This window comes from Micropterus salmoides, unplaced genomic scaffold (genome assembly GCF_014851395.1).
Source record: "Micropterus salmoides isolate LMB-PRFRI ecotype aquatic unplaced genomic scaffold, ASM1485139v1 Ms_hic_scaffold_12, whole genome shotgun sequence".
Taxonomy (NCBI): Eukaryota; Metazoa; Chordata; class Actinopteri; order Centrarchiformes; family Centrarchidae; genus Micropterus; species Micropterus salmoides.
Window position 1 is genome coordinate 30,530,171 of NW_024040263.1, and position 19,005 is coordinate 30,549,175.

Sequence of the window (19,005 nt, forward strand, 5' to 3'; positions counted from 1 at the left end):
ATAAAACAAATTCCTTTCATGATCAGAGAGTCTAGAACTGCGATCTGCACATCACTAGAACCCTCCTATGCAGCCACACACCTGATTAATGCACCAATTAAATAGCAGTGAAAATAACTTAAGTGAAAGTAGTGCAAAGCATTACAATTCAGAGACACTAATATTGTAATATAACTAGTTACTCTCAAGTGACAGTAACTACTAATCTATAATGGATTTCATTTTGGAAGTAATTTGCCCAACACTGTTTGTGAATATGAAGATTTACTTTTTTTGTGTGTCTTTTTCTCCATTTCAAGGTGACATTGAACATGTCACCTCTGGCTTGGGGCATTTTTATGACAAATATGGACTACTGATTAAACTGAATATTTAATAATTTAGGCACACACATATATATATATTTATTATTCATTATTACGTGTAAGACATAATAATCCAAAACAGGCTGCATAGTTGTTCAAAAACACATTTAACTGTCACGATGGGTGGAGTGGAGGCAGGTTGGAGGACCCAAATGCAGGACGCAAGGCAGAGGTGGTGCAGTGAAACGAGAGGATTTATTGAGGCAAAAAACAAACAAAAGGCGAGCACACTTACTGACAGAGTGGCTGGTTAACAGAGTCCAAAAACAAGGTGATCCTAACAAAAATCCAAAGGTACAGGGTGACAAGACGAGCAAGGCTGGCTACAGGAAGGCAGCGAGTACACGCACGACAGACTGGGAGGTAACATGAACAATGACCAGACAAAGACAAGACAGAAACACCAGGTATATATACACAGGGACTAACGAGCAGGGCGGGAGCAACACAGGTGACAGACATGAGACTAACGAGGCAGAGAGGGAGAGCAGAGGAAAACAGAGAGACTTGATCTTGCAGACCTGGGGCAGAGTGAATAAGCGACAACACAGAAACGCACACATGTTACAAAATATCAGAACACAGAACTAGAACACAGTACAGAGAACACAAGACCAGGAGTAAACACTAAAGACATGAACTATACAAGACTAAGAACATGACATGGAATCAAAGACCAACTAAATAACAGATAATGAACTGACCAAACAATAACTCAGAGAAACTCAAAACACAACAGACTATAAAGCAGATACTGGATACTATACAGGACAGAACCCAAAACTCAACATACTATAAGGCAGATACTAAACTCAAAAGTGCAACACAAAGAATGGCCGACCTCTAAAGTAGAGGGAAGTGCATTATTTTCTGATAACTGCTCTAGTCAACTTGGTTGTACCATATTATTTGCTAAGACCGTGGTCTCTTTAACAGCAAGATAAATAATGTCAAAGTATTGTTTATTTGTAAATGCAAATTATTTCACTATTTACTCAGTAATTGTTTAAATGATTACACATGTAGTTATGAGTATTCATTTCTGACAATTTCTCTGTTCCAACCAAATCTCTGTTTCTCTGGAGCCATGGTCTGTAGTTGCTTTCACTTACTGTAGCTGCTTAATACAGTAGAAACACACCTTCCCCCTTGTCACCATTACTGCAAGTTTCCCTATGATACAGCTCTATGTTACAGGCATATTTTCCACATCATTCATACGTGTTGATGTGATTGGTGTCTTGCCGGGTAATAAAAGAGGGCGTGATGGGTTGATTCACCCAGGCTTCGCCTACCACATTAGAGAGCTGAGCCATATAGCTCTAAATACATTGTGATGACCTGGTTCTTGGAAAAAATTAGTTTGTTTCCATTCTAGTTCTCCTTTTCTAGTTCTAGTTTTCATTCAGTTACACTTAACATACGAAAGGACACTTGAAACCAGTCTGAGCACTTTAGACGAGAGGGTTGCCAAAATAAAACCAAGGGATATTAGTGAAATTTACTGTGATTGTAGCAAACATATACACACAACAGCTACTATTAGAAGTGCCTACAAGCAAGGCATTGAACTACTTACTTTGGTTGTGCTGCAGTGCCTTCATAAAGACATTCATCCATACTGTTAGATAGAAATATCTGTGTCCTGTGTATATTGGAAGAATGGGTCACGCAATGGTTTTCTAGCCAGAAGTTAGAGCGACAACAAAAATGTCACATCTCGTTTTAAGACATGTCAGCACCATTGCTATGATCCCAAATGTTACAAAGGCAATACTAGACACACCTTCAAATTTGGCAAACATACTCTTCGTTAAAGAACGGCACATGCTAGTTGTCAAAATGTGATCGATGTAAATGACTTGATTCTCGGTTGTTTTGGTTGCGGGTGGCGCCCAAAGTGACATGTTTTTGTAGTTGTGTCAAGTCAGCTCAGTGAAAGTTGTAACAGAACAGCTTACATGTGACCACAAACTCCTCATTAGTCAGTGGTAGTCAAAGTATGATCTCTGCTCTACAACTTTGGTATGGAGGAAGTACTGTATGTAAGTAAAGTTTAATTCAAATAAAGTGCAACCGTGTGGCGTTACATACTGTGATATTTAATTCATTTGTGAGTGAAAATCCGTCCAGCTTCATGAGACTCCCTGAAGACACAAGAGTGAGTCAGTGGACGAAGGATAGTCTGGGAAAATGTGGACAGTCCAGCAAAAGTTCTCTGGCTGTTTTACAAAGAAATGATGTGTCATTAATCACCAATATTGCAAAGAATTCTTGTACATTATACACTGAGCTCTCTAATGGCATCAATTCAGCATGCTATTCTTTTCCAAGGTATTATTAGCCACAGTAGCAGCAGGACTCTTAGGGATGACGATGCTGGCTGGTCGATAGGTCTGTCGGTCCAGACTGCGATGTCTCAGCAACATTCATGGTCTTCAAAGGATGAAACCTTATGATTTTGGTGATCCCCCCTGACTTTTCATCTAGGGATTAGGTTGACATTTTTGGGTTAGAGTTAAATTAGTGGAAAAAACATTTGTGTTCCCCCCAAAAATTTGGTCATCCCAAAGGTTATCCATCTTCTTTCATTATCAGAGAAATGTTTCACAATACGTTGGTTTATGACTAAATTCCTGCAAAACTAGTGACATCCACTGCATTACCTTAACACACATTTTTGCAAATCTAGCACTATTATTTTTTACACATTCACAACATTGTCACACATTCCTTAGTCAGTGTTTTGCACATCTTCTTCGTTTTAAACATTGTGAAGTTATTTTAAAACAGATCTATCTTACGTTTTTATTGTATATTTATATTTTAGATTCATTCACTTGTTTGATCTTTTTTGTGGTATGTGCTATTTTGTGCTCCGAAATACCAATGCAGATTCGTTGTAAGTGAAAACCTACTATAATAAAAAGATTTCTGATCCTGACAGATTTCTGATCCTGAAACTAAGCTTGTAAACATGGTAAACACTGTACTTCCTAAATATTAGCATTAACATTATTGTTGTGAGCCTGTTGCTATTCTAATATTAGCCTTTCACTTAAAGCACTGTTGTGCCTAAGTACTCCCTCACTGTGCTGCCAGCATGGCTTGGACTCTTAGGCTTTCACACTGTATAACCTTGAATTGTCCGACTTGGAGCCACTTAGCGAGGTCCCGAAACAGCTGCAATATAACATGTTTCGTATTGAGCAATAGTGAAAAGTGCAGCAACTTGTCTCAACAGTTGCTTTTTTAACCTGCATTGATCTAAGACTTTCTTCTCTCCAGTAGCTGTCTTCTCTTTCAGTGTCTGGTTTAGTAATGTTGAGAGCTTTCCAAGTAGGTGAAACGTTTAGCCACCGTGAGTCCGCCTCAGATCTCTCTGTCATGCTACGGAAAAGCCCACCGTATTAGATGTACAGTTTTATCACCCATACACAGGCTGAATCTGCTCTAGTGCAAATGCGCGCTCATCCACAGTCACAGTACATTGTGCTACTTTAGAGAGATGAGCAACAATGATGTGTAATTTCCATTGTTTGGTGTAAATCACCATGTGGGAATGATGCCCGCTGCCATCCTTCAGGCCTTGATGACTGTTAGCAGTACGAACATGTTTGTCTCTCTGTCTTTTTTCATCTTTCTTTCCTGTATCTCTCTCTCTCTCTCTCTCTAGGTTGGTGGTTTGTCAGCACAGCAGAGGAGCAGGGCTGGGTGCCTGCCACATACCTGGACTCCCAGAATGTAACCAGAGACGATTTGGATCTGGGCACTTCCAGGACTGGAGAAGGTTGGCGCAAGCACACACACACAGACAGAACATTATTGGATTCATAAAACACAGAAAGACATAAACGTCATGCTGGCCTACTCGTTATTCGAGAAATGTCTGCGTGGAACAGACCCTGATTTCTCAATAAAGGTTTTGGTGTGTGGTTTTCCCGGATTAAAGACTAAAAACAGAATACAGGAGTCAGCGCTAAACATGCATGCACAAACACGAACTCACAAACACACTTCCAGTCACACATTAGGAACCTTGAAGACCACAGTCGCAGCTCCATGGTAAAATGGTACCAGACCGCAGCCAAAGCGTTTGCAATATTTTGGCAACACTAAAAATTCCTTTTAACTCCCCTGGGAGGCTGCAACTTTTGCAGGAGCCTCATTTTGTTGTGACCCTTTCCTCCCTACTGTTTAGTCTGACTGCTGGGATGGAGCATTTCATCACTGTGTCATAAGCCCCTTTCTGCTTTTAGACCGATCGATTCCAATAGCGATAAATATAATGCAAACACACATGCATGCTCAGAAATGCAGGGAGCATGCATATGCGCACCGTTTATCTCCAGTAAGTAATGTAGTAATTAAACAGGAATGGTGCAATAGTTTATTATGCTGTAGAATGCCACTGGACGATCTAACACACATTTTCTGTCTCTCGTTAAAACACAAAAGCCTCCACGCTTCATTGAACCGTGCACATTCTGCCAGACGCACACACACACACACACACACACACACACACACACACACACAAAATCACACTCTGCTAGAATGATGACAGTGCCTGCACAGCTGTCACAGCCACTGTGATTTGCTCTTCTCATTTCTTTCTTGGATTTGTTTTTCTCTCACACACACTCACAAGCCCAACTTTTGCTCTTTATAAAAAAAAAGATTCTCAAAAATTCTCACAGGTCAATTTTTTTTACAACTGAAATAAGCCAATCACTACAAGCAACATGACACACGGGAACCGCTACATGGCAACGTACAGTAACAACGATGTCTCACAGCAGCAGGCGCTATTTGATAAAGGTGCATAGGTACTGGGAGAGAACATGTAGCCTATAGCGTGTGATGGCAAGTTATTTAACTATTTCCGTGATAAAAAGTCAAACAGCTGGATACCACAGCTTTCATCCGTGGGGATTTTAAGACAATTGGCCAGTTTTATCCAAGCTACAGGGCCCTCTGCCTTCTGACAGTGAATCTGGGCTGGTATCTTCCTTACTTCACTGACACAAGTTAATTCCACCTGCTATTAGGTGCAGGGGTGATTTCAGAGCTCTTTTCTAGCCGTCATCTTGTCCTTTGGTTGTGCAAAGCTTTACGTTTGCATCATGGTACATGTAAATGCTTTTGATGCAATGTTTTTGTTTGTTTTTTTAATTTTGAGCATTTTCACGCTGTTTGTTAATGACAAAGGCTGTGTAATAGTGCCTTAAAGGGGAGCTGCACCCATTCTACACATCAAAGTCTGTTTATGGGTGTTGTGAATTATCCTTTAAGCCTGTGGGGTCTGGCAGTGAATTTAAAGGAGAAACAATACATTCTATTCAATTGAAAGGCTTTATTGGCATGATAACACAGATGTTTGCATCGCCAAAGCATGTCTAAAATAAAAAAACAACCAAAAATAGAAATGTATGCTGTAATTACAGATAAGAAAAAAATAACACACTAAAAAAATGTGGACACGCTCTCATCGCATTGCCTTTTCTCACTCTCTTCTTTCTCTGTTAACCAATTTGCTCAAGTGAGTTTATGCCTGAAGTACCTGAGCTCACCATTACACACACACACACTGTGGACCCCTGTCCACTGTCAGTGGCTGCCATTTTCCCATTAGGCCTGGTGTCTTTGTGTTTGCACACATCGTCACTTCTTATTTCTGATCTCCCCTTCCCGCTTCCTGTCGTCTCTTACATCTCATTATCTCTGCGTGGTCTGTAACCTAATTCCACTGACAGCTCAGCTCACTGGAGAGGAACCGACAGGCGCAGCCTGGCCCCACTGAAATTACCTTGAAATAACATTTCCCTTTGTGCCTTCCCTTAGCTGATATTTCAATTAGGAGGTCAGCAGGAGTAGGGTGGTGCTCAGTGGGAAGGATGGAAGGCAGAGAGGAATCAAAAGGGAGAGGAAATGACAAGTAGCAGAAGCAAACAAAGGGAGAGTGGGGGATGTCGAGCAGGAGGAAAGATGGAGAGATAAGAAGGTGAAGGAGGACAGAAGATGGTGAAAGTGAGCGACAGAGAAGGAATTAGATTACCACAGTAGATAGACAGAAGACAAGTGCTGCATCTATCCTTCCCTGCAAAAATCTATTAGCTCTTCATATGGCGTCCGAGAATGCAATAAGACAGGAAACTGACTCATCATGTTGCTTTACCATACAGGCTTTGAACTAATAAAGGGTCCTAGAGGCTGAGAGTTCAGCAGCAGCAGCAGCAGCAGCTAGAGACAGTGTACAGTCCTACTAAGATACTGTATGTAGATCTCATCAATTACCAGTTTATATCAACAGGGACTGAGCTTTGTCTTTCTTACTAGTTGATCAGATGATAAGCTAAAAGAATATAGTAATGTTAGCCATCTACGTTTGTCAGTGTTCATTAGCTTGCACAGCTTACTGTAAAAGTATGTTTTATATGCACTGCAAAAATCTCCGTTTCAGCACAGGTTGAAATATCCTCACCACGACATTGTGCTAAATCAGGTGCTCAAAAGGAATTCCTCATTTATAGATTTGTGTCATCTCATGTCAGTCTGTAGCGTTTTGGAGCCCACAAAACCACAACAGGTGTCATAATGGTTCCTGCTTTTCCCTGTTTTATATCCTTGTAAATTAAATACCTTTGGGATTTGGGATTTTGGACTGTCGACCAAAGGAAATAATTCAAAGATGCAACCTAGGATTCTTGGATATTGTTAAAGGCATGTTGCCCTTTTTTAACAGTTCATAGTCTAAACAAAAATGTGTATTATTGGGAAAAGAAATCAACAGAACAGGTCAAAATTAAAACAAGTTTCAGCCACAAACTGATTTGACACATTTACTGAGCTGAGGTTCATGGTTAGACGGTACACACAGAAACGCCTCCCTGTAGCGGGAATCCTACCTGCTTCTCTGTGTCAACTAGAAAGTATCAGTGGTTTTTGTTTTTGTTTCACATGTCTCTGGCACAAAAAGCTGGAAATAAGTTACAAAGTTAGTATTTATTGCAGGGCTGTGCATTGTTACCTTATAACACGTAGCTTAAGGTACACAGTGGTGTGTTGTCTGTTGTCTTTCGTCAGATGCTATAAAATAAAATAGAATCTTATTACATGCTGATATTTACATGATAAATATGGACCAAATAGTGAAGTACACATCCACAAATATATAATGGTAAGGAATAACATGTGGTGCTTAGCTATCCTTACTAAATATCCTTCATATACCATTTTTGATTTTTACTTTTGACATTTAAAAAAGACAAAAAAGATTTGGTTGTTGTTATTATTTGGTTGTCCTCACCCTGTAAGAAATGATCTGCTGGCTTTGTAATTGATTTAAAGAAGCTTTTTATTTGCCATTGTCCTTTGGAAACTTTTTTGGTGCCACTAACAACAGCTTTTTTTTGCATTTGTTCACTTTTTTAATCTCTGCTTCTTACACTAACTCTACATTTGTTTGCGTATTTTCCTTCTTGGTTGCTCATCATCATCAGTTACTAAGAGACGCAAGGCGCATCTGAAGAGGCTGGACCGCCGCTGGACCCTCGGTGGTATCGTCAACCGCCAGCAGAGCAGAGGTGAACTGGGCGACAGCGGGCACACACACTCACGTGCACAGAAAACCCAGTTTGCATAAATGCATATATACATATCCCACATGGCTGAGCCTGCACATACATAAATCAATACAAACCCACACATGTACCCACAAGGAATCAAACACTGAGTCATTTTCTCTCTCCACATCACATAAGGTAACAAACCAGCTCATGCATGTGGACTCATACTTGTAGACCACACATACACATGTAGAGCATAATTGTTAGCATATATACATATACCACATATGCATTTACAGATGAAAATACTTGTTGTTTTCTTAGCCTACAGAAACTAAAAGAGCAATGATCAACATGCATGTAACCAGTGTGCTAGTTAATTCTTGTGACATTTATTTCAAGCCTCGAGTGTTGAGGCCTCGAGTTTGGCATTTTCACCATCTTGGTTTTTTGGGAAAAATTAGTGATGTGAGAGACACATTGGCTTCACTTTTCAGAGCCGGAGGTTCCTGCTATGTCCGTTTATTTGCTATTTCAGAGTTTTCAACAATATCTTACAGTCTTCATCATCGAATAGATGTGCCTCAGGTGTCATTATGTGACCTAACTTTAGCTACTTTGTAAGCCATTTCAGTTTTTGACGTGTGCAGCTTTTCAGCAAAGTGTTCAAAGGTTATTGACAAAAGATGATGGTAGCATGTTTCAGAGAACATTAAACTTTTCTCTTACAGCCTGTGATTTAGTGCTAACCTGTAGCTGTTTGTGGCAAGCTAACAGTTTGCCAGGATAAAATGTTTGCAGTGCAGGCCTGCAAAATATATGGCCATATTTTCATCAACTAAAAATACAAAGTTTATTAAATTGTGATTTAAGAGTAAATTCCATACATGTCTGATACAGGTTATCACGACAACATTATCTTTTGTTTAATAAAATTTGCTAAAATGTTGCACTTTAAAAAAATGATTAGCATACAGAGTAGCTAACGTTAGCTCACGTAATGGCACCTGAGTCCGTTATTTTTGCCAATAAGATTGTGAGTTGCAGAAGCTCAGATTATTTAGTCACATAAACATGTAAAATGTTATTATAAGAGATAAAAATGTTGATAATTGCAAAAGAGTCCAAACAAGACAATAATAAGTGTCTGAATCTCACTTACCCACACATACAGTACACACCTTCCCCACATACTAAGAAACAAATATACAGTACCGCTGCTGAGCCCCACTCTTCACCTATTTTGCGGCCACATGGTAAACAACCTCATGAACATACTCAGCCAACAACAACTGGCCTCAAGTAACTACCGGGAGCAGCATATTGGGTGGCCGTGAGTCAGCCCTTACAGTAAAATCTCAAAAGTCACTGCGTCAAAATGAAACACCCTTTAGTTCACATGGAGCAAGAAAATAATTGGACTGCATTAAACACATTTGAGTAATTAAGGCTCTTTGGCTCCTACAGCGCAAACGCAACAACCTTTACAGCAACTGAGCCATGTGAACATAAATGATTGTATAAGAGTGTTACTGCTTAATTAAAGCAAGCTCCCTCAGGTTTAAAATGACGTTAAGGACTTTCACATTTTGCATGGAATGCTTTCATAAAAGAAAACTCAACAGACAAATATGAAAATGGTCTTTCATGTTTTTAACTTTTGCATTTGGCAAGTTACCTGCGGTTTTGTCCAGTCATTATTGCTTTAGTACTGAAAGAGAGACATGAGTCTATGTCTGAAAGTACACAATCACTTCTCTTTGGGGCGAGTCAGAGCTTTTGAATTCAAACCTTTCTCGGACTTCTCAGTCAGGCAACTTCTAGAAATACACCTTGTAGTTATAATTTATGGAAGTTGTTCCTGGAGTTGTTCAACCTCCTGTAAAAACTTTTCAAATAGTCTTTGTTTCTCATTATCATAATATAACCTGGCTGGACTGGCTTTTGTCACCACCTTCCCCCCAGACCAGCGGGGAACAGGGCATAGAATAAAGAGAGGTGAATGAATACAATACAATCTGCATGTACAAAACTAAAAAGTCAAATGGCATGTGCTTCTACTGTAGAGCAAACAGTAACTTATACTGTTCAGGAGAGAAAAAAACATTAGAATAAAAACAACATGGGCCCCTGCTCCTTCTAAAAACAAACACACACTGACATACAGGAAATATTCTTACATACTCCACCGCCTCAAGCAGTTGATGCACGGTAACCACATACCGAAGTCCTTCATCCTATTTGGTTTTGTGTGAAACAACAGTGATACCTGTCATTCACTCATTCACTTCCCCCACTCGGCTGATTTAGGAATTCAAACTGGCAACCTTTTTGTCACAAGTCTAAGTAGAAACATTAAAGGGTCACCATTTACAGTATATCATCATTCATGAAAGCATATGAAGCGTATACTGTAGCAGGTTAGGAGAACAGTGTTAGCCTTACCTAACTACATATGTCTCCCAGAACAGTGAGAAAGTGGTGGAAAGTGTGAAAGTGGGACAGCAGCCTAATCTGCGGACTGGTTTTAATCACACAGACCTCAACCTCAGAGCGTGGATGAGTCACCCGGATAGCTGTCGCCACCAGAGAATGAGAGCATGAAACACTTTTGGAGGCCATATTCTTGAATTCCAGCACTTTTTAGACACCTAGGTTTTTTACTTCCATAGGGCAGAGTTACTTTTTCATTTCACATTATGTTGCTTTGTTGTAATTTGGGAACTCTACACAACAGCTTGTACAATTCTGAGACACGATTTTAGTAATCGAAGCTTCTACAGATTATTTCATCGTTTCATCCTTTAAGAAGTACTTTTGCTTCTTCAGGGATCAACTGTGTAAGTTAACCCATGAGTGTGACGTTACAACCCAAACTCACGGCCCAACCAGGCGAAGAACACCAAACGCACGTGTGTATACATTTACAGCTTACTTTGGCTAGCCTTCAACTCAACAAGCAGTAATGATATCAGTTAAATGCTAAAGTTGCTGTTACTGTTTCCTTGTCTATGCTCCGTGACTTGACGATAGAGCGGATGCTTTCTGATCAGATGCCGTCCTGCTGTTGCGATAGGCAATAAATGTCCGCGTGAAGCAGTGTGCTATACAGTTATATGGATTAAACGAAAGCATCGACGCAAAGAATTTGCAGGGATATAGTCGGTCTAAACGCAGTACAACGTTAACTGACATAAAGACCTTGAGTGGCCCTGTGCCAAATTCTAGTTTAAAGACCTTCTATACTAAATTTTGGAGTTATATGTTGTTGGGCAGGTGGGTAAATGCGGGTCCAGCTGCTCATTTCTACCCTGAGGGCCCCCCTAAACAGGTTAATCTGTTCATGCTGCCATGGAAAGGTGTTTCTGTTATCATCCTTTGTTGCGTACCAAAGTTACTCACATCTATTGAATGTCAGTGCAGAAATCTGAGGCAGCTGTGTTGTATATGAAGTACATCATTCCGTTGTACAACTTTGACATTTGGCCCTCAGATCATCAAAAAATGTGATTGGTTGGATCCACGACTTTGTAGACCACGTCCGGAGCTCGTTTTTGTTGTACTTTTTGTTACAGAGGATATTGCTGCTTAAAACAGCGTCGGTTTAGCTTAGATAGAGAAATGAAAACACTGCTGTGTGACTGTTAAGATTTACTGGTTGAAAATGTGTCATATTAATAAAGGCCGCAGAGGACAGAGCAGTCTCACACGGCAGCCAGTGTTGCTGGCTCTGCTGCAAACAAGCTAACGGCTCCTGGACCAGTAGCCTATTTTCCACCATCACCACCACCAGCTGTTGTCTGGAGTTAGGTCAGACTTCGTTTTTGTGGATTTTCCAACTATTTCATCCAGAACCACTCTTCACTCTGCGGCTGTATTACTGTCTGTTGACGTGCTGTCCAATTACTGTATGCTGTCTGTCTCTGCCTCAAGTCGGTTTATCTGTGCTTCAGTTAGACCTGGATCAAATACCACTGTGTGCAGGTACAGTAGTGGTTTGTGTTGAATTGCTTGGCACTTTAGATGGCTTGCTATTGGAAATAATAGGAGTGGATTTCATCTTGAGTTGAGTTCTAACACTGTTATATTAAAACTGTTATATAAATATTTGCAGCTAATATTTGACCTGTGCCAAATTTCAGTCTTTCCACCTCTCTCCTATTCTTATCCTCCCCACTTTGTCATCCCCAATTCCTTCTTTTTTTGCTTTGTGAATGGAGGCACTACTGTCCCTGCCTGATAATGCATTGCTGAGCTAGCGATAAGAAACGGGTGAGTGAGGTTTTACAGCTCCGCGCAGACACTTGAGATACAGTTTGATTTAGCAGCACTGGCAAAGGACAAAAACAAAGACAGATCCCGTAGATTTATGTTCTCTCAGGATGTAATTTGCTAATGGTAGAAAGCAGTCGTATACTCTGCAGCCTGTTTGCTGACACAGATTTCTTTGTCTTATACGTGGTGCGTCATAAAGACATGGACCTGATCCAGAGATCTTGACAATACAATTCAATTACAGCACACCTCTTTTTGACTCACCCGTGCTCTGACCCAAAGCCAGGTCAGGGCGTCTTGACCTCTCTGGGAGTGTTGATTGGTTACTGACGCCAAAGTGACCTTGATGTGTGCTCGACAAGGTTCAGTAAGAGCAGGTCCTACCTCGGCACTGCTGGCAGCGGCCTGTGCTTTCACAGAGCGCTATCATTTACAGCAGGCCCCTAATCTGATTTATAGAGTCTCACTGACCGCCCACTCAACTCATTGTTCTGTCCCTGCAGTGTGACGCCGGTGCCAGCACGCACACACACACAGTTTTGGACACTAAGGCACATGTAAAGCTCGTGAAAGACACACACACACACACACAGATGTGACTAACAGACGTGATTTATTATCACATCATTTTTGTTCCTTACCTCAGGGGATTAAAAGTGATTACATGACACACACAGACACACACACACACAAAGATGAGCCAAATATTTTGTTAGTAGTACATCAATACACACATAACAGGACATACATTTCGGTAGACGTTCCAGATTCCTCTGTAAGCCACCCCATTTGTTATTCCCTGTCCGTCTGCAAGTACTCAACCTAACCTCTACACACACACACACACACACACACATACACAATATGCTTTGGGAGTTGAGGTTCAGGGCCAGACATTCCACTCTGGTCCACATTATTGACCTCAGCTGCTCAGCAGTGACAGGCAGGAGAGGAACTTGAATCCCCTCCGTTTGGACATACCCCACCTATCGAAAGCATGCATTCAGAACAAAGTCTCACATAGCTCTGAGATCTCCTCCCTGCCCCTCACATTTCCCGGAGCAATCTTGTTACCATTACGGATTTTATTAACTACCCGTAATCTAAAATCACATTCTCTCCTGTCTAACTCAGGTCTCATTTATTTTTTGATCCCTTCTTACAGCTCTTCCTCCCTCCCTCCCGTCATATTTTCTGCCACTGAATTGCATATGTAAAAGATTCTTCTTCCTCTGCATACCGTACCAATTCACCATCCATTGAAAAGCCAATGTGCTGTCCGCTAATCATCTCTCCCACTGATGCTTGGTCTGCCAGTCTTTTGTCTCCTCCTCTGCGGCCATCTTTTGCCTTGGTGGCTATAAATCCCTTTACCTTTTACTTCTCCCTACTAAGCCCGTTGTAGGATTTCCTTCCCTACAGGGTGTTGGAAGCCCAGCAGAGTGTGAGAAGGTAGTGGCAGTCAGATATGCATCTGAGAAGAGAGACCTTGGTCCAAATATCTTATCTCCTCGAGGGGGGCTCTGATGTAGGCCTGCTGCTAGGAGCGGAATCTCCCTCTGGAGAGAGATGAACATTTGGATCAGTGTCCAAATAGCTTGAATGAGTTTTAGCGTGGGTAAGAAACAAGCAGCAAGCGGGAGAGGTTCAGCCAGTAGAGGGAGCCGGGTGTTATTATTGTGTAAGACAAGGGAGAGACGGTTGTGTTTATGTTGGTATTGTAACAGTCAGAACATTTTAAGTAGGTCATACTCACCATTTTCCCCCTCAGAAGGCCCTCCGGGAAGATGTAAACTATATGTTATCATTGAACCCTCGATGTAAGAGTGTTCAATGATAACAGTTCTATCACTTTGTTTCTCATCTTTCTCTTTCCTTTACCCCTTATGACCCCCAGAGGAGAAATATGTGACCACACAGCCGCACACCAGTCAAGGGAAGGATGAAGTCAGCTTTGAGAAAGGGGTCACCGTGGAGGTCATCCAAAAGAACCTGGAGGGCTGGTGGTACATCAGGTGAGCAAACACTGAGGAGTAAAAGGTGCTCAGCTGACAGGACCGCCACAGCAATAGCATCAACACATAGCAGCTAAATGGGAGAAATGGAATCTGTCCAAATTTTCTTTCCAGTTTCAATGTATAATCCTCACAGAACAGTGACATTGTTGGTCAGTCATCATTGCTGAGTGCTGTGATTAAGGCAGCTGTGTCCTGCGGCTTTTATTGCCGTAATGATATTGAGGAGAAAACATTGGTATATGTTGCTCTGTACAGATCAACTGGGTGTCCTGCTTGAGATTTCTAACGTGTAGTCTGTCTTGCCTGTTTGCACATATGTATGTTTTTTTGCCCAGCCCCTCTATATTTCCTGTCGGTTGTTTGTTTCCTTGTATCCCCGGGTGCAAAACAGAGTGGAGCTCCACTGCGCAGAGGATTACTATCACATGCTGCCTCGTGGCATTTGAAATACACATGCAGACTTAAGAGTGTGCATGCTTATGGACACACAAACATAGACACAGAGTCCCTGTTAAACATGCTTATATGTGCTTATTTGTAGTATATGGCTAATACACAAACTGCTTGTTTAAACAGCCTGTTGTGGAGTTTTTCCTCATCCAAATCAAGGGTCTACGGATAGAGGGAGTGTGGTTAGTGATATTTGGCTGTATACATAAAACTGACTTGACTTACTTACTTTGCCTTCAGTGAATGCACAGCAAGTCATTTTAGAGCACACTGTCCAACAAGAAATAATCCTCTAGATGTAGGCTGGAGTCGTGCTGCTCTCAGTGGGCTGTTTATACATTGAAGTCCAAGCATGGGGATTTTTTAGTTAGGGGGACTCCTTGTGGTCCCGTTGGATTTGTGCAACAGGGGAGCAGAAACAATCACATCTTGTGTGAGCAGAAAATGGTCCACCTAGTGGAAATGACTCAGAGTTACATTTGGAAACATCACTTAGTGTTTCACACAGCACTCTAAAATGACTCAATTAGCTAGACAATGAATGTGGAAATGTGGGAAGTGGTGTCTCTTTTATTTGCCTTTAGCTACCCCTGCGTCACTAGAATTAAAAGTGTCTGTTTTTCAATACACACGATCTTTCTTTTTGTATTTTATTACATACTTGTACAGAAATGTCAGAGAATGTGGAAATTTAGTTGTTTATTCACTCATCATAACAGGTTATTATTACACTTCCAGCTAGGGGAGTCACAAAAAGCACATTTAAAAAACAAAATGTCCACACCTTTCAAACTTCATGCCGCCATATACTGACCTTTATGTGTAAAATTGGTGCAGTGCCTCTTTAAATGATAGCAAGAAACAATTCACCAGAATACAGGATGAAACATTCTGTCTTTATGCATCCTACCCGCAGATATTTAGGGAAAGAGGGCTGGGCCCCGGCCTCCTACTTGAAAAAGGTGAAAGAGGACTTCTCCCCTCGCAAGAAGACCCTGACCGGCCCTGTGGAGATCATCGGCAACATCATGGAGATCAGCAACCTTTTGCAAAAGAAGTCGGTCAGCGAGAAGGACATCCAGACAGACGGAGAGGGTAGCACCACACCAGAGCGCCACATCTCTAAGAGCGAAATTAGCCTGCCCATGCCCTATAACTCTGAAATCAACGCCGAGACGGGCAGGAGGCTAAGCGCGGGCCGTGACACCAACAGCCCATGTCTGGGAATAGCAGCGAGTGCTGCTCTAAATGAAAATAAAGGGAGAGGCGAGCCAGGGTCCCCAGCTGTTGCAAGAGTGGCACCGCATAGAGTGGAAATTGGTGAGTATTTGTGGTATGTTAGGAGCCAATTGAGCTTTCTGTACCAGTGAATAAAGCAGTAAATGCACTGCAGCTATGGAGAGAATTTGTAGTGTATGTATGAGACATTAAGGCATGTCATTTTCCTTTTGTGTAGGTTTTGATGCTATAGGTAAGCTACATGGCTGGTGGTGTATCTAATGGTGGGGGTGGGGTTGGTATAATCTAATAAATAATACTTTGTCACACTAACCTGAGGTTATTTATTTGATTTTAAAATGTTTTGTGTGTGGATTTCTGTCTTACGTACTTACTCACTTACTTAAGTCAGAATGTATGGCCAGCTTGTGTTTAATAGTGTATGGCATTAGATTTGTGCCTCATTCCTGAGCATGTGTTGGAACATGTCGTGCACAGAAAGAGATGTTTTTTTCAAGTGCATTATATTGTAGAGAAGTTATTATCACACAAAGAAAGTTTAAATTTGGGGAAACAAAAATCTATTTTATGTTCAACACATTTGTCTGCGTGTTTGCCAATATCCACAAGAGTGTTTTCATCTCACCCAGTTTTACACATTTACTCACTTTCAATGTCCCTGTTGCATGCTGGCAAACCCTTGGACACTTGCTCACACTGTGCACTTCCTCAGCTTGTGTAACAGCGTGCCACGATTCCAGACAATCAGAAAATTGAGGAGATAATTTCTGACTATCTGTCAGGTGACTAGTAGCATTGTCAGTTACTACTACAGTAGTAACTGTAGGTAGGGAGAGGGAGCAGGTATACCACAGCTACACGACCAAGGCATTACAATCATTAATGTACACTAGTTCCTTTAAAATATAGCTTGGAAATATAGTGTCTGTAAATTTAAATAAATCTAAATCTAATTTATAATTTTATTGACCAGAGTATGCTAGCTGGCAATCAGCAAAGCAACCAATGGCTTAGTTGGCTACTGCATATATGGCAGAATTTAGCTGGCAACATACCAAGATAATCAATTACACAATAATTTAACAACCAGAAGTTAAGAAAAACTAAACACTAACTATTACTAAGGTTTTGTTATGGGGCTGTGGAGCTGATTACCATTGTTCTAGTGCTTCCCTACATCCCTAGTGAGCCCTAGATAATACTAGCAATCTGACTGGAGTGAGGTGGGCAATCATTGAGCACTTGATTGCGCGCAAAATTTCGTGGGCATTTTCAGTGATTGTTGCAGTGTAAAATGCCCGATTTCGCGGCAGCTTTTCAAAAAAAGACAATTTCAAAAATGACAAGCTGACGTATGATAATGTTATGCGGGAAATGGCGATGATCGGTCAAACTTGCAGAAAAGCTGTGGTGATTGGTCAAAATTGCAAGTCGCGCTGAATTCGTGGGGATTTGTTGAATTTGCATTAATAGTTGTGATCGCGAAATCCTAGAGGGACTGCTTGAGGTAGTCTTGTTTGGTAATAAGACTACCTCATGTCCCATAGTGAGACAGTGAAACGAGTGCTATGAAAGACAACTTACTTGCATAACCCCAGTGAGTAGTATGTCGCTGCAGTACCGGAGGCTCCAGTTTTAGGACAGCAATCCTAGGACCGGAACTGCATTTGTAAGACCCTTGTTTACTTTTATACCGCCAGCTAGCTGGCTGGCTAGCTAGCTAGCTGGCTGTGTTACTCTTGACAGCCCCCTGAAGTGTGTGTGCCTAAACCCAAGTTATTGATATGCATATATGCATGTCGACCGGTTAACCTCCGGAACTGTAGCTAGATAATACTGCTCTGAGTAGCATGGTTGAGATGTCTCACCGGACCTTCCCTCTGGCTACTGGGGTGAAACGAGAAGTGGCGTGCTCATTCTGAATGACGAGCGATGTTGCTTCAGTCATGTAAAAGGGGGCCCTTGCGCAGACTTCATGACTGCCAGCCTCTCAGTGTTTCTGTTACACAGGAATGAGGCACAAATATAACTCTGAGGATAAGTACATTGCAAATACATTTTATTGAGATGTTTCTTTGTTTGTTTTTTAGGGTCTCCAAATCTGAGACAAAAACCTCCCCCGAGAAGAGAAACCAACTTGGTAAGAGAATTCACAAGCTACTGCTTCCTAAAAATACCAGAGATGTTGGTTCTAGATGAGGTTCTAGATGAAAACTATTTTCAACACACTATAAATACAGTAAATAAGAATATTTCCTACTTTAAGAAAGATTATTGATTAGCTCCCAGTTGACATAGCAACCATTAAAGCACAGTAACAACACAAATACACTTTCAGCCTTGATCATCTGAATCTACCGCTGTACACACTTACTATATATACTATACATACTATGAAATGTGAATAGCATTGAAGATGTCTTCTTCATTATGTCTTTAGTCATAATCATTCTTAAGTCTTTGTCAGATTAAATATAAGGATGGCTAGATATGATGTCAGCTGCCCACATCTCTCCCCCTTTGCTGTACAGGGATTCCAGTTACCAAAGCCACCAGAGCCCCCTGCTGTGGAAGCAGAGTATTACACTATAGCTGATTTCCAGTCCTCGATCTCTGACGGCATCAGTTTCCGTGGAGGACAAAAGGCTGATGTAAGAGGCCAGGTCTACATTGTTGTCACTGAGATGAGACAGTCAGGGCTCACTGAATATGTATGTCAACTGAGTGCTCCCCAGATAGACAGGAAAGCTGATGCAAGAGAGATGCGACCTTGAGAATTGTGTTTATGTAGACAGTGATGATGTAGACAGAATTCACTCTGCAGAGACTCAGGTAGAGGGATGAAGATAACAACATAGATTCCTTCCAGGGTTTTTTAAGTTATGTTGAGCTGACAGTTCTCGACAGTGTGTTAACTTTTGTCAGTCTGTCTGTCTTGTCTGTGCAAGAAGCAGTAAGAAGTAATAGCAGGTAAAATAACGGCATGTCTTTGATTATCAGATCATCTAAACCCTAACCTTATCCCATTTCAGTGTTTAGCAAGTTTGACAAATCCTAAAGAAAATAAAATACTCTTTTATCTTTCATGTC

General features: G+C 41.2%; 1 protein-coding gene across 5 annotated transcripts in view; it reads left to right on the forward strand.

Annotated features, from left to right (window-relative positions):
• sh3pxd2aa (SH3 and PX domains 2Aa) overlaps nt 1-19,005 on the forward strand; it is a 113,692-nt gene that overhangs the window by 85,836 nt on the left and 8,851 nt on the right. For 3 of the 5 annotated variants that reach the window (XM_038714549.1, XM_038714554.1, XM_038714550.1), the window contains 6 exons: nt 4,042-4,155; nt 7,868-7,951; nt 14,106-14,223; nt 15,593-15,996; nt 18,006-18,055; nt 18,447-18,566. In XM_038714549.1, coding sequence (XP_038570477.1) covers nt 4,042-4,155; nt 7,868-7,951; nt 14,106-14,223; nt 15,593-15,996; nt 18,006-18,055; nt 18,447-18,566 — 890 coding nt within the window. The remainder of the gene's footprint in view (nt 1-4,041; nt 4,156-7,867; nt 7,952-14,105; nt 14,224-15,592; nt 15,997-18,005; nt 18,056-18,446; nt 18,567-19,005) is intronic. The other 2 variants (XM_038714551.1, XM_038714553.1) reach the window with 1 other exon arrangement.